The sequence below is a fragment of the Dendronephthya gigantea genome, unplaced genomic scaffold (genome assembly GCF_004324835.1).
Source record: "Dendronephthya gigantea isolate DGI-Jeju-01 unplaced genomic scaffold, DenGig_1.0 000519F, whole genome shotgun sequence".
Classification (NCBI taxonomy): Eukaryota; Metazoa; Cnidaria; class Anthozoa; order Malacalcyonacea; family Nephtheidae; genus Dendronephthya; species Dendronephthya gigantea.
In genome coordinates this window covers 21,532-38,356 of record NW_021163529.1, presented here as the reverse complement: position 1 = coordinate 38,356, position 16,825 = coordinate 21,532, and the positions used below count along the sequence as shown (strand labels likewise).

General features: G+C 38.7%; 1 protein-coding gene across 1 annotated transcript; it reads right to left on the bottom strand.

Moving 5' to 3' along the window:
- Nucleotides 1-761: 761 nt before the first annotated feature.
- Nucleotides 762-2,345, bottom strand: LOC114543680. The gene has a single exon (XM_028562564.1). It carries the CDS (start codon nt 2,343-2,345, stop codon nt 762-764), a length of 1,584 nt encoding a protein of 527 aa, XP_028418365.1.
- Between the last annotated feature and the right edge of the window lie 14,480 nt (nt 2,346-16,825).

Sequence of the window (16,825 nt, the reverse complement as noted above, 5' to 3'; positions counted from 1 at the left end):
ACCTTGTCGAAATCCAAATCTTTGACTTGAGCTGCTCTTTCTGCTTCCGGCAAAGATTCAATGACCCTTCGAGAATTGGACAACCACTTCGTGAGATTAAATCCTCCTAGTGATAGTAATTCGCGTAATTCCTTCGAAAGTTTGATTGCTTCTTCTTCGTCGCGAACTGATTTCAAACAATCGTCGACATAAAAATTGCGTTTGACGGTCTCGATAGTTTTGTCGTGGAAGTGCGATGCATTGTCCATCGCCGTTTTCTTCAGTGCGTAATTCGCACAACTTGGGCTAGAAGTACCGCCGAACAAATGGACGTTCATTTGATACTCTTCGGGAGGGTTCTCGAGATTGCCGTTCGGCCACCACAGAAATCGTAGAGCATCTCTGTCGCTTGGTCGAACGCGGAGTTGATGAAACATTGTCTCGATGTCGGACATGAACGCAATGGGTTCTTCGCGGAACCGTGTTAACACCCCGACGAGTGAGTTGGTTAGGTCCGGCCCCTGTAAAAGCCGGTCGTTAAGGGAAGTGTTGCCGTATTTCGCAGAATAGTCGAAAACAACTCTGACTTTATCTGGTTTTTGTGGATGGAAGACAGGATGATGTGGGAGGTACCAGCGCGTACCTAACGATCCTTCTTCGTTGTTGATTGCTTCGCTTGCGTAGTCTTTCTCGAATAGTTTATCCATGAAATCTCTGTATTTCCGAAGAAGTTCGGGATTGTTGTTTAGTCGTATTTTCAGCAATTGTAAGCGATGTTCGGCTTAGGTTTTATTGTTAGGTAGGTCTGGTGGATAGTTTTTCCACGGGAGCGCAATCTCGTAATGGCCATTTTCCATCTTAACCGATTCTTCCATGATGCCGAGAGCCTTTCGATCGTTCTGAGACATTGTTGGGTTAGTATCATATTTGTAATCATTAAATTCGTAGTTGCAGTAGTTTTCGAATTTTTCGTCCGAGGTTAGATTAGCTTGAGCTAGGTTCGCCGTCGAAGTTTTCGTTCCGTTTCTGCCTAATGGACCATTCAGGACCCATCCAAGGGCCGTTCGGGTTGCAAATGGACCACCGTTCTGACTTTGTCGCATTTCACGAGGTTGGAGAGCTTCCGGGACATCGCTACCAATAAGCAGTCCAATGTCTGCGTCGATTGAATTTATTCTGATTCCAGTTAGATAGGGCCAGCGATTTACATCTTCTTGCCTTCCAATGGCGTCTTTCGGAATCGGCAAGTTCGGCCTTGAATACACCGTTGGGAGGTTGATTTCAGAGTTGCCCGCGAGGTCCAAGATCTCCAGGCTAACCATTGTACATTGTTCCGGAACATTTTCGGCTTGCATCGTCGTCAATGACAGCTTCGTCTTTGTACCGTGGATCTCGAGTTCTTCAAGCAATTTTTCGGTGCAGAAGGTGGTATTCGAGCCTGAATCGAGGAACGCGTAAGTTTTTACCGTCTTCGAGCTTCCTTTAGCTTTCACTTCGATAGGTACGATTGCGAGTCCTGTGATTGGAGAACTACCACCGGGCTTAGACTTGACGTAACCATTGTTGGCGTTGTTACCTTGTGTTTCGGAATGATTATCTTCAGAGCGACGATCCTCCGGAATTTTCTCTTTCTGCTTGGAGTCATTTTTCTTGGTGTTCAGGGGTTGTTGCAATTTCGGGTGAAGAAAGGTTGAATGCTTGCCGACACATCCATCAACTTTACAAAAACTTTCTTTCTCGCACGAGCGGACGAAGTGACCAGTTGACAAGCAGTTAATACAAAGTTTCTTTTCCCGGACGAACTTCTGTCTCTCTTCTAGAGACTGTTTTTTAAACTTATCACAGCGAGACAGCCAATGGTTGGAGCCGCACTGTGGACATTTGGGTGATTGTGAGGTTGATTGGGTTGCGAAACCTGTAGCCTTTCCATATTGTGATGTCCTCTGATTCTGCTTGAGCGGCTTGGGTTTCTCTATGGCGATCTTTCCGAAGACTGGATGATTTGCAGCTCTTGCCTTGGCAGTTACAAATTTGTTAATGTCCTTTATTGTGACATCGCGCTGTTGTATTTCAACGATCCGATCTACTGTGTCTCGCCATTTGACTCTCATCGCGTAGGGTAGGCGTTCGACTATCCTTTTCAGATTTTCCGAGTTATTTAGCTTATGTAGGTATCCAATCTTCTCCAGCGTGTTTGTGCAACTGGTTAGTTGTATCGAGAATTGCTGAAGGGCGTTCGCATCTTCGCTCTTGATTGGTGGACCGTCGACCAGCCGTTGAAGGTGGGCGGCGGCGACCCGGTACTCCTTTCCATAACGTTCTTTGAGGAGTTTTCTTGCTTCTTCGTATCCTTCGTCCTCTTTCATCGAAAGACAGCTTTTCATGAGTTCCTGTTCAGAACCGCTGGTGTGTTGAACAAGGTAGTAGAGTCGTGCACTTGGGCTTGTGGTTTTCGACTCGATCAGATGCTCGAAGGAGCGGATGAAATCGCAATAGTCGACAGGGTTTCCGCTGAAGACTGGCATACTTGGTTGGGCAGAGTCAAAGCTAAGACACCCTGTTGCTGTTGGCGAATAAGTTGTTGGAGGGCGTTACTTTGTTGGTCTTGTATTTCAACAATTCGTCGGAACGATTCGTCACGTGGAGTAGATGTTGAGTTGCTGGCGAAGTCCTGCCTCGAATTGATCTTGGGAGTATTTTCCATACTTTGATGTTGGTTGTCCACTGTGAGTTCGGTTGCGAAGGGATTCTTTGACCTTCCGGTACGAGCGTCTAATAGCAGGGAAGGGTCGGATTGCTTAAGCTCTTGGGCCTCGGCTTGCTCGTACACGTCTCTTTCAGCTTCGGCAGCGGCTATTTCTCCGCTCAGCTGTAACTCTTTCTTTCGTTGTGGCAGGGTGAGCTCCTCCATTTCGAGCTGATGGACACGACGTAAGGTTTTAACCTGCGATTCTAAGGCAGCCTTCTTCGCAGCGGCCTTCGCTTTCGAACTGCTAAAACTTGTTGCCGAACCACATAGCGAGTTTGAACGAGACGATACGCGGGAACCTACTTGACTGATCGAATCTTCTGGCCGAATATGACCGCTATGGGAGTCCGAAATGTGATGATCGACGCCAAATGAACTTGATGAAAAGGCCAAGCACGACAAAGAAAATATCGATATCTTCGTTCCTCTGCTGTTATCTGGTATCGACATCCAAAAATACTGTAAACTGTCACTGGAACGTGGATACGAGACAAAAACAGTTCTCTTTTCTTAAGCAAAGCATCACTAAACTTCTTGACACGTTCATGCAAGACAAAGGCAACAAAATGATGCATTTCTGGTAACTATTATTTGTTAGTACGCGTTTACATCAGTGCTGAATAATGGATTCATTCTTAACTGATTGTCGGACTGATAATATGATCAATGAACAATGTAAACAAGCTAAAGAATTATCATTGGATTAATACGCTCGGGCAACTTTCTCCGACTAATTAATGGTGATAGAAACATTGTCCCCGATCCTAATTTTGCCTTCGTATACTCGATTCATGGTATCGTTAAAAAAAGTAATTTCATACGAAAAAAAAACTATGGCAAGAAACTTTGCATTGATGATTTAAGCATCATTCAAAATCAACCTCTTAGCTAACATCGTATATTGCATACATCCAACGACAAAATTACATGCACAAGCTGTTGTAAAACAATAAACATCGTAGCGTACTGATATTGAAGTGAAAGCTGATTAACCAGTGACTTTTTGAAATTGTAAAAAAACCTGGAACACTCCGAAAACTTATTTTATACTTTCAATATATCAGATATTTGTTATATATCACAATGTGTGCCGCCATCCTGGAACCTGACTTCTTTCCTTTTGTACTGTCAACATTGTTTTGTCCAATACATGTCTTATTTCTAATATTTTTGTGTATACTTTTTCTACATTCTCTCTATTGTCTCTCTTGTAAAAAAATGTTTTATGTGTGAATTCCGTCATTCGAAATTTATATGAAGAATGTCCATATAATTGTCTAGAATGTGTATTTCATGTGATTATTTAATTTAATTGTGTAATAAAATCTAATTTTCTATTACTGTATCTGACATATATATTGACTAGTGCATTTCTTTGGCGAGAGAGGTTTATGACATTGAAAACATAAAACTAATCAATTCAATGATTTTTGTCGCAATCTGCCATCTGTTTGACAGTGAGCATAACTTGCAATCAACGTTCCTCACCTAACCCCAAAAAAGGCTGCCATAATATCTAATCCATTACCCTTAGGTAATCGGTTATTTAAACAGATAGTTTATTAACCCTCTAGTGCCCAAGGGTTTCCCTGTGACGAGTAAAATCGTCTGGCGTTAGACAGACTAAAATAGTAAAGTGTCACAATGGCCACTACTTATAAAATCTACTTTGTTTAATAGTTTTTGAGCTTGATGTTCAAAAGACATTATAGGTATAATTGAAAGCCGGTGACCATGCGCGATTTTTGAGAATAACTATATAAATTGCAGTGCTTCGCTTTACTGTAATCGCTGCTGATGTTTTCGAGGCTATACCCACATGTACGCTATGCGTACCTCTCGTTGAAATAATAAATTAAAATTGTTTCCTCGTTTCCGGGCTTTCCCTGTTTTACAAATTATGCGAAGCTGTGTTTTCTTGATCTACTTGTGATGTAGTATATGTTTTATCGGAAGAGAATCAGGTAATCTTTTTGAAATATTTTCGTTTCTTCCGTCTGGACTTTAGTATATAAGTAATATACGACTTAAAATTAAAGCTCAAAGCCAGTAAGTCTATCAAAACTTCTGTTATGAAAAGCAAAAATGTTTGCCAACAACATATTTTTATTTAATTATTATTAACTCAATAAAAGTTTTATTGCTATGTTACAGTGAACTAGTTTTTTATGTCAGCCTTTTTGCTAAATTTTCATAATGCAATTTTTTCAAACAGCCAAACTTTTACTAGAATGTATACAAGTTATAAGTTTGTGTATATTTTTAGCTAAACAAGGCATACTAGTCACTTTATATTGATTTATTTGCCTGACCTGGCAGGGGTTCAGGCAGGTTATTTAACAACCACTGGAGTCAGTGGAGTGGCAGTTAAAGCCTAATATTTTCTTTGACAAGATTTATCATGGTTTAATAGCTATAATTTCTGTACCTTGTACTTACTTTGTAACCATTAATAAAGGGTAGACTAAATTGAGTACAGTGAGACTTATCAGATTTTTCTTATTTTGCAGGAATATTGCATCCTTTAATTCCTTTGTCCTGAACAGGCGCGGATCTAGGGGTGATCAGAGCGATCACGCGACTAAGGTAAAAATTGCCAAGAAAAGTGTTCGAATGAAATAGCAGTCCAGTTGCTAAACACGTGCAGTGTATTGAGCTGATCAGGCACTGGTGATGTTTGGCAGTCCAGTTGTTAAGAGAGTTCCGTGACCAGGCCTTCAAGCACGAGCGCGCAGAAAAGCGGTCTTATGCATGAATTTTGCTCGCTTCGTCATCAAATCCCAGTCATCACATTGGCTGTCTCTCTTTTTGCGTGATTTGTGGGGAGTTCTGATCGGTGAAGCGATCAGGGGCTCGAATCGGGCTATTCAATTGGCTAATTCAAAATCTATCTGAATTCTCATTGGTTGTATTTTTCTGATCGATCAGTGTGATCTGACCTTGACCTGAGAGCGTGCAAACAGCAAGGTTCCTTGGCCTTTCTGAATTCTGATTGACGTCATCGTAGTTTTGACAGCAACGAAAACTCGAACGATTAACTCAAAAGAAACATTTTATTATCAAAACTATTTATTAATCATGTCAGATCTTTACAAAGCCGTGAGATGTGCTTTGGAGAAAGACGATCGGCAATATCTTAAAACTATCGAGGCCGATCTGAAGAAGCGAATAGACGCCGCAGCAAAGCGTTCAACTGAGCAATTTTTAAACAAACTGAAAAACACCAGCTTCTGCCTCACGAGAAATTTTGCTGCGGAATCGTACATCCCGGCGTCTGTTCGGAAGACAACAAAGAAGTTTTGTACGGCCTTAAGGTAAACATAACAACATTTTACAAAAATTTCGTGCATTTGTTTATTGGTGATTGTGTAATTTGTGTTAGAACTGTCAAGCTGCACAAGCTATAAAGTTGAAATTTACACGTTGCACGTTGAAATTTACATAGGATTTCGCTTTAATTTACATATAACTGCGGCGTATGCATACGCTTCAAGAGGAATCGAGGAGTGTAATAATGTATTATCACTACCATGTGAACTACGTGTGTACCTAATACCTTCTGTGAAATGTACAACCCGATGTGTCATGTGTTAGGGTAAAGCAGGCCTTGCAATGAAGATAAATCAGATAAAGCCGTCAGCGTCGAGCTTCAAATGCATCGTGTGCTGGCAAACAAAGGAATTCGTGAAGTTTTTCCAAATGTTGCAATTGCTCTTCGAATTTATTTGACATTAATGGTGAGCAACTGTTCGGGAGAGCGATCATTTTCCGCATTGAAACGCATCAAGAACGTGCTTAGGTCTACCATGACAGACCAGAAACTGAACAATTTATCTATAATGTGTATAGAGGCAGAGGTCTTACGCAAAATCGACTTCCAGGATATCATTAAAGAATTTGCCTCTCGTAAATGCCGCAAACCTATTTTGTAAGGTGCCTGATGTAATAAGAAAACTGTATGTTTTTATATTAAAAATCTAGCCAGTACGGCATTCACGCGGGTTTCATATATTTATCTGGAATATTTGCTGTTTTCTATTTATAGAAACCCAAAGATGCGAGTTTGAATCCTCCTTGAAGCGACGAATTATTTGTTGTTTCTTAGCCTTGCCATGCAGTTAAATAAATCGACACGCACTGCGGGGTGGGCCGAAAAAATACAATAGATTTTTCCACAATTGTATATTTGTATATTGGCTTTACTTTAATATAAAGAATCTCTCTCAGAAAGATAACTGAATTTCATTGTCCGAAGTCTGAACACCAGCTGACAATTTTTGAAAATACATAACAAAACATAATTCGAAGATTAACATCTTAAAATCTAAAATATAGGTTAAAACAAGAAAACAAGAATTTTTATCTAAAATCACAATCATTAGTTTTATGATGGTCTTCACAAACTCGTTGTTGCCTTGTTTTAACTATAAATCTATATACGTTCGTAGTTAACACACACTACACAGTCACGCTAATTCCGCCGCAGTCAGACCAGTGCTGACAAAGTGGTTATCATTTGTCACATGAAGGCTCCCCGATAAAAAGATCTCTGGTTGGTGTAAAAAAAGTTTGCTTTTTGCCGGTAACTTCATTACCCAGCCTTGTTATGTTAAGGCCAGTTCAGACGGGCGAATTTGCTGCGATTTATGTCGCAAAGTTATGGAATAGGCTTCATCATGTTAAGTAAAAAATCCGTTAGCGGTAAGGACATTGAACGGCTTATTATACTGACGAATATTACAATAACAATTCAAACGCTAAAATAAGCGATAAATATATAAAAATCGCAGCAAAAATCGCCCGTTTGAACTGGCCTTTTGGTCTCTCGCTTTCAAGTCTCGCCACATTGAACGCGTTTCTATGATTAACGGTAGACTGGAACTAGTGTTTCTCTACATTCCTGGGATTGGCGGGATTGGTAATCTGGGTATTAAAAATACTACACCTGCCTGACCAATCTGACAGTATTTATACGTAGATTCTAGCGAACCGCCTGACCTAACTAGTGCCTGCGTGCCCTACTATACTTGGCAGTGCTGACCCCATGACAAGACATTCAAGCCCCGTTTACACGACAAACAATTCTGGCACGGTACCCTTAAATATTGGCACCGTACCATTTTGCCTCCCCGTTTACAGGACAAAAAGTTTGCAAAATTGCCGGTCCAAAAAAATTTGACCGGCACTCCAATAATTTGGCACGGCACTCGTAAAAATTGAGCCCTAAGGCACATTTTTCAGCGGTTGATATTTCCGCGGGAAAATTTAAAAATGGCGGCTTTTAACCAAGTACACAATCTCAAATTACTGCTACTTTGGTTCCTTCGAAGAAGAAGAAAAAGAGCTAATATAATATTAAATAAAAAAAGAATGCTGAAATCAGATGTTTATTCAACAAATAAACTCCGTATATCATTTTTGAAGGCAATTTTAGTATGGGTTAATCGTCCACGTTACAGAGCACTGTGGATGCATCCACGGTCATTTTACTGGTTCAAGATGGTTGATCGAGAGTATGATGACGAACTTTGGTATTCCAACTTTCGAGTTACAAGGGGAACATTCGAATTTCTTTCAAGCAAGGTGATGAAATATATACGCCGCAAAGCAGGGCGCTTATATACCGTATATAAGCGCCCTGCCGCAAAGATACAGTCATGCGCTCTGCAATTTCGGCGAAGCGACGGCTGGCCATTACGTTGTACTTCCTGGCATCCACTGCTGAATATAGAACTATAGCCAATTTATTTGGTGTTTCAAGATCGTTCGTGTGTTTATGTGTTAGAGATGTCTGCAAAGCGATAACAAGCAAGTTGTCGCATGTCGTGAGTTTTCCGCATGGAGATGAATTGGTGCAAATTATCCATGATTATGAACAACGCTGGGGTTTTCCCATGTGTGCTGGAGCAATTGACGGGACACACATTCCCATCGTGGCACCGGCCGAATGTCATGCAGAATATGTAAACAGAAAAGGCTATCACAGCATAATCATGCAGGCTGTTGTAGATTGCAAATACCTGTATAGAGATGTGGTGATCGGTTGGCCTGGGAGCGTTCACGACGCACGTGTATTTACAAATTCACATATTTTCAAGAAAGGAAATGAAGGCAATCTATTTCCAGATAATCTCACTATGGAAATACAAGGAACAGAATTGTCACCGTTTATAGTAGCGGATCCTGCTTACCCCCTCTTGCCATGGATTTTGAAAGGTTTTCAGAGAAAAGATGACCAGCCGAGAAGAGAAAGGGTGTTTAACTATCGCCTTAGCAGAGCCAGAATGACGGTAGAAAACACCTTCGGTAGGTGGAAAGGACGTTTCATTAGATTTCGGAAGTGTGTTGATATGGAGGTACCTGCACTGGTCAATGTCGTTTAAGCCTCTTGTATTCTGCATAACATTTGCGAGATTCAAAACAACGATTTTTTGCCGCAGTGGGAAGAAGCAGAAACAGCAGAGGAAGCAGTTGTGGGGGTTGATAACGCTGACATTGTAGAAGCTGATGCACACGATATTCGTGAGGCATTAGCTGATCACTTTTTTTAGCTAGAAATGCTGAGCACAATAATTGATACAACGATGTTAAACTGATATAAATATGAGTATCGATTGACACTAAAACTTAAACTGTATTACTGTTCGCAATATAAAGGTTTTACATGAAAAAACTCTATACAGAAAAAAATTATATGTTGTTAACTTTAAACTTAGCGTACAGTATCTTGATAATTGTTACCAACGTGTAATCCGAAGCAAATTGTCGCATACGCAAGGTTCTTTTGTGTGCATGGCTCTATGCCGACACTTGCATAAAAAATGCAGTAATAACACAACGCACTAACCCAGAATGGATAAAGAACAGCAAATATGAACACGCTACTTAATCCTTAAGACTAAGTTTAAAACTGTACAAAAGGGATTTATAACCAACATAGGTTTTGTCTCCGTCCAAGTTGTAGCGAGTAAGACTTTGAGCATCATATCCGTAACTTGTTTCTATATTGGTTTGTTGCTGAACGCTGGCAAATGGTTGAGAACAAACACTGGATACAGAGCTGCTTGAATTTCGACCCAACAGATTTTGTGTTGCCAATCATCATTGTTTCATCGGAACCAAGACGACCGGTTAGGACAATTTTAGATTAAGCACGTGGCCAAGGAACTCGCAAATCGTATTATAAATTATATTAAACAATTCGATCTAGAATAAGAGCAAATCAATACAAAGAATATTAATAAAAACATGCATATATAGTTCCGATCAAGTTCGCACGTGTGATATAAATTACCCTTAATAATATGACATAAACAACAATATAAATTCGATAGCTTACTTCTGTAGTGAGGTCCTTTAAGCATATACTTAATGATGGCGCAGGTTAGCTTGTCGTAGTCTCTCACAGATACTTCACATTAATCACATACATACATACATTTACACATTTTCCGTCTCTCTTGCTCTATTTTCCTATCTCACTAATTATGTGCTGGTGTTAAATGTTAATACATGCTCTATATGACCTCATGGTCAAAGTTTATGTCACATGTCCATCATGCCTAGTGAAGCTGTTGATCCAATCATACTAAAAATTTTTAACTCGTGTTCCCTTTCTTCTTTTCTTCTTTCATTCTCCAGTCTTGCTTGTTCCATCTGAAATTGGTGTTCTTTCTCCAACCTTGTCTCTTCAAGTTTCTTATATCTAGAAGATATTAAGAAGGGGGGTAGACTATTTGTCTATTTAAAACCCATAGTTAGATTGACAGTAATAATGTTTAAGAAGCTTTTATACTATTATTGTTTGGCCAATTTTGGACAACCTTTTTTGGTAAAGTTGTATAGAACAAATAAGGCATGCAATGATACCACAACTTTGTGAAAATTATTGAAGGAAATAAAGTTAAAAAATTAGTATTTAACTTCTAAAAAACATTTCTTGATTTTACATGTAAGTTTAAAATATATTATGCATGTCTGAAATAATTGCTAAACCACATATTGTTGAAATACTGCAAAAGCGATGTCTGCTCTGCGAAACTTGCAGTTTACACAGCTTTATAGAGTAAAACAACTTTCTTCCTGCTTGATGTTACTCCATACCTATTCCATACCACCCTAACTGTTACAGGTAATTAATTGTGTGCAGTCTCCTTGAATTGGTTAAAAGCAACTTCCATGCTTTTCTCAATTGAACTCTTTTTCTTCTTCCTTGTTCCAACCTTTTTCTCATGTGTACCTTTCCCTTTTATGGCTTTCTCTTCTTGGTTTTCTAATTTTAGATCATTTCCTCTGGCACCTCTAATGTATTCAGTCAAATTTTTTAAGTACAAAGAATGAGGGATCCACCATAGGGACCCATATACACATTTATTGAAAAAGATTTTGTCTCAAGTGTCCCAAGTAGAATGCATGGGTGGGGGAGCAGTAAAAAAATAGGGAATTAAGGAAAAATGGCAAAATTGCTAGGAATTAATAGATGGTCAGGACATGGTCTCCCAAAAATTATTTGAAATATTAAATCCTTTTTGGCATATTTCATCTACAATTAAATGCAATGAAATATCAAATATTGAGTAGTATTAATTATTATATAATGCATGTTTTTTTCTAGTTATCAGAGATTATCGAAAAATAAAAGAACAACATTTAATAATGTTACTCTTACCAACAGCAATTGTATTTCCATCAACAGTACTTGGGCCACATTTTGGACAAATAAATTCATCCTCTTGAGCATACACCATCAGAGAACCACCCTCAGTAACGTGTGTTCCTTCTGAGTAAATATTTTGTTCATACTCACACTTCTGGCATTTGTGAATATGTGTTGAACCTCCCCATACTTCTCCATTAGATTTTCAACTAGCAAAAAATTAACATGCTCTTAGGATCAATAAAGTAACATTCAATAATTAAGTATTCAAATTACTTTACAACAGATGGTACAAATTTAATACAATTTCGACTTAAAAGATCCATGCAGCTGACAAATGTTTAGAAAAACCAAGCCACATTACATTTGCTGATTTTGATAACTCTGAAACTCACATATAAATATATGCATAGGTGTATACCTAAACTCTCTTCATCGTCTGAAGAATCATCACCATTGTAATCCATTTTCTCAGATTCTGCCATTGTGTCCACAAGAGCAACAGGAATGACATTATGCCTTTGAGAAAGGAACCTGTCCATCTGCTCAAAGAACGGCCACGTCTTGCTTCTACCATTCCCACTCTTTTTCGTTTTGTCTTTTTCCGATTGATATTTTTGCCTTAACTTTTTCATCTTATTTACCACTTCCTTTAATGTGAAGTCACAATAACCTTTTGCTCGTAACTGATCCAACAAAATAACCTGATTTATTAAGTAACATTCAAATTAACATTCTGCTTGATGGATAAACATGCAGTAACTACTCCACAATATATCAGATACCACAAGAAGTCGCAAAAACTAGGAATCTTCCTCAGACCTCAGTGCAGGCAGCGTGCTATTAAATTAAAAGCCTAAGAAAAATGTTAAAAAATATACGGAATATTAACTTACCAGTAACCGCTGATCAACTTTACTAGTCTCTTTAGAACCTTTAGAATGATCGAATGCTTCCTGAATTGTATCGTCACACCAAAGATTAAGAAGTGTTTTCGTTGCTTCGTTGCTCCACACCTTACCTCGGTTTTTCTTGATGGCGGCCATTTTGGTTTACTAATACCCGCAAAAAGGCGCGAAGTATATGTTTGCGTCATCGGATAGAGAAAAGTGCTCAGATAGCAAAATTTTAGGCACGGTACCGCTTATTTGGCGGGCCGAGACTACCTCCAGAGGTGGTCTCGGCCCGCCAAAAATTTTAGGTACCCGTGCCGCAATTGCACAGGACCGGTACCGTTTACATGACAAAAATTAAGAGTTCCGTGCCCTTTTTTTTGGCCCGGGTGCTAAAAATTAAGCGTGCCGTGCCAAAAATTGTTGACGTGTAAACGGGGCTTCAGCTCCGGGTTCGTGGCTCCGGGTTCGAGCGAACCCGGAGCTGGAGTGGCTAGTTTTCATACAAACCGATGTGGCCGTTTCTCTTTTAATGCATGGGAATCGAAAAATTTATAAAGGCCATTCTTCTTTGTTATATTATCAAGAACATGGCCTAGAATGAGGAGTTATTTTATTTACTTTGCTCGCAATAGCTCCGTAAAGTTAGGTATTTTTTTTGCAAAGTTGACCGGTCAGCGGCACGGGCGACCGCCAGGCTTTATAAAAGTTCGATTTACTAGCTTTACGACGAGCTTTTGTAAAAACTAAAAGATGGCCATTCGAGAGAAAGCTTATGAAAATAACCTTATAGTTCTAACCTTCTTCTAGCTTGCGAAACCACGACAGGCAACTTCTGCAAAGTCTGGCCGTCTGATTTCATGTACGCACCCGTGGCATAAATTTAATCTCTTCGCGAAGACAACTAACCCGGTTTCTGCAATTTTTCGTTTTTCCACATTGGTTTATTGAACTGTAAATGTCATATCATCAATGCTAACAATTATTCGAGTACTCTAAGCAAAAAATATCTCTTCTACCTGTAATATGCTACGGAAACAACACCGTCAAACAAGTGTACACAAAGCGGGTCAAATCGACGAACGGCCATTGCATGTTAAGTACGCTTTTCATCGCCGAGATTTTTTCGCTGATTTCTTCGCTGATTCGACTTTGAGTAAAATTCTAAAGGATGGCCATTGGAGATTTACATTCATACACTTCCACCACAAAGATCTGAGGTTCTAGGATTCGTATCCAGTGACTTGTTGTATCCGCCAGTGTCTGATGGAGCTTCTCTGGTATTTTCCGGCAGATAATTGTTTCGATATTGTGCACATATATAGCACAGTCATTCTCTCATTTCGTTGACTGTTCCCTAGCTGTTTACTGTTATTGCTTTATTCGTATGAGCCTGCTGATAATGTGGAAAAATTACGTTAAATCATCATCCCTTGTGGTAATTGTGTTTAATCTATCTCTAGGGAATATCTTTCCGCATTCTACCAAAAGCACCCGTGATGTCACAGTTCCAAGCATTTATTGTACAAACATTGACTTATGAATATGTGCCCCTACGAAATCCAACATTCCTATTTATCCGCAAGGGTGCGATAGCGTAATTAAAATGTATAGTCCTATGTTTCCTATATCAGGCATATCTTGGGGGATTAAATTTGCCTTTAAACTCCAGTCAACCACAGTTAAGTTCAATTTGGGCCTTAAAACGCTGACCGAAATGGTGTAATAGACGATTTCCTTCTGCATTGCCTTATTATTGCCGAATGTATCATGATGCACACGTCTATAAAATAGCATTCGGAGGTGGCTGAGGAGGCGCTACACCCCAGTTTTAACAAGGTGGTCAGTTAAACGAGATATCGGTCGGTATATAGCACACAATCGTTGGTTTAAAGCATAATTTGCTCAGCTTGCTTAGATGCTTGCGATAATTTCTGAAGTCGTGTCACTCCTCTGAGCCATAACATTAGAAGCATTTCAGCGACAAATTCCGATCCGATCATTAAATTTTGTAAAGACGGATTAAATTCGGTTTTCACTGCTTATAAGCTTTCTTCAAACGCGCTTTAAGTGCCACGTGTTCGTCGGTAAAACGTGTTTCAAACAACCCCCCCCCGATAAGTTAGGACAGCGTGATTACGTCAAATTCAAATCATGCAGAACATTGTAAATGTATAGACCAATTCAACCTGATAAGCAAATTACCCATAAATTACCCATGATTTCAACAGTGTTATGACATATGGCAACAAATTCGAAATAACAATTATTGTCATCAAAACCAAAAATTAACCACCCGCTTATCGACGCCACATTGTTCAAATACTTATAATATAGAGTATTGTTGAATATTTCATACTTAAATTATTGTGCCGTAGGATCAGTTAATTAATAATTATTTGATGAGGTTGAGTGTGATAACGAGAAGTATCAAGCCGAAGTTTGCGTTATTATAACTGAAAAATAGCAATGAAATACTGAACCTGTTTGTTAAGATCTGGTTTGTGTTTGCGTATATACAGAGCCTCTTTGAGTTTAAGAGAGAAGGAAGTGTTAGCAGTGTCTAGGATAGTGAAGCAAGAGCGGGTGTAGTTAGATTTGCAGTTAGGGTTTTGTAGTATTTTGTAGACGTGTGAGTTTTTGTCAGTGGAGGTGTGTTCTTTAATCCTTGTAACGGGAAGCCGTGTTGTTTCACCAATATTATGTAACAGGAATAAGATCACTAAGGATTGTGTCCTTAAGGCTAAAAATATTTTTGATTTTGAGGGAAGTGAACACTAGCTTTATGTTGATATCACTGAAAAATCGTTTGGCAATGTTGAGGTGGTTTGGAGTAATGAACGTTGGGTTGTTGTTATTCCTGTTATTGTAAGAACTAATGATGCGTTCAACCAGATATTGCGGAACGAATTGCGTTGAAGTATGTGTAAGCTCTTTAAGATCGTTGTTGAGGCCATCTTCGGTGTTATTAATTTTGTAAATGCGACCCATAAGTGTTTTCATGAGACCTGATTTATACCGAAATGACGCAAAGCTAAAATAATTGGTCAAAAGGCCGGTGTAATTTTTCTTGTGAAAAACGGAGGTCGAAAATGTTGTGGGAGATTTCTTAATAAGTATATCAAGGAACGAAATTTTTTTATCTTGTTCCGTTACGAAAGTTAACCTAATATTCTTACAGCAAGAGTTTAGATAATCGAAAAATAATGTAGCGTCAATTTCATTTTCAAACATGTAAAACGTGTCATCAACATAACGTCGGTAGAAAAACGGCTTATATTTCCTGTGTAATTACTAATCCAATCTCTTTCGTGGTGGCCCATGAAAAGATTGGCCAGAACCGGAGCTAACGAAGAGCCCATTGCCACACCATCAATTTGATCATAAAATAAACCATCAAAAAGGAAATAAGTCTGTGATGTACCTATAATAAATAAATGTGTGAGGTCTTTTTTGTTAATTGAATAATTAAAGCATTAAGTGAGAATAAGATTAGCCGCAATTTCAATAGTTACATTCAAAAGGATATTGGTAAAAAGGCTTTCAACATCAAAAGATATAAGGAATTGTCTAGTGCTGTCAAGTTTGGAAAGTTCATCAACAAATGAGAAAGAGTCCTTAGTGATGTAGTCGTCCGGTATAAGAGGGTTGAGTAATTAAAGAGCATAAGTATCTGCTAAATTGTAATTATTTAAGTATTGATAAAGGAAACTATAGGCCTAAGTACATGAGAGCTAATAAATCAGGATCGCGGTATTTATGCAACTTAGGTAAGCCATAAAAACTGGCCTAGCTAGTTGAGACCCTCTGGGTATGATGACATCCTGATAAACCTTATCAGCTATATATAGAGCCTTGCAATTGCTTCTTAAATCTACGAAGTAAGCGTTCAAGTCTACCTTTGATGCAAAGTGTAGGGTCATCCGATATAATAATTTTCACCTATTTTTGTCGTTAATAATGTTTAGAAAGGGGTTTTTAAACACTAATCTATCCATAATAACTACACTATTTGTTTGCCTGGTCTAATTAAGTACGATAATGTTGTTGTGAGTTATACATTTCAGCAACATTTTCAAACATATAATAAATGAATAAATTTTAACGTCTTGAAGAAAAAAATAAAACTATTGATTTTATTTTAAAAAACATAACGGGAAGATTGTTACAAATATGCCAAAATATCTTGAAGAGGCAAAAAGATGCCTATTCATTTTGGCAATTGGTAAAAGAGAGAATCCAAACCAAGTATTTAAGTGTCAATGGACAAGGATTGGAGCAGCGAAATATAACTACGGAAGAAGATGTATACGATATAGATCTATGTCTTAGATATTCATTATCCATGTGACTGTTCCTCAACATGGGAATTCATACAGAAAGCGCTCTTTGGCATTAATGATAATGCGAGTGGCAAGACCTCGCTAGCCATTGTTGGAATGCGGGCATTCTTAAAGTGACGATAAGGGGATATTATTGACTTTTTTCATTGTACCCAATAAATTGTTGTTGTTAGTTAATGTTCCATATCAAGGTATAATTTACATT

What these genes read in the sequence shown, in the direction of transcription:
- LOC114543680 (XM_028562564.1), bottom strand. Translation starts at nt 2,345, where the DNA reads ATGAAAGAGGACGAAGGATACGAAGAAGCAAGAAAACTCCTCAAAGAA.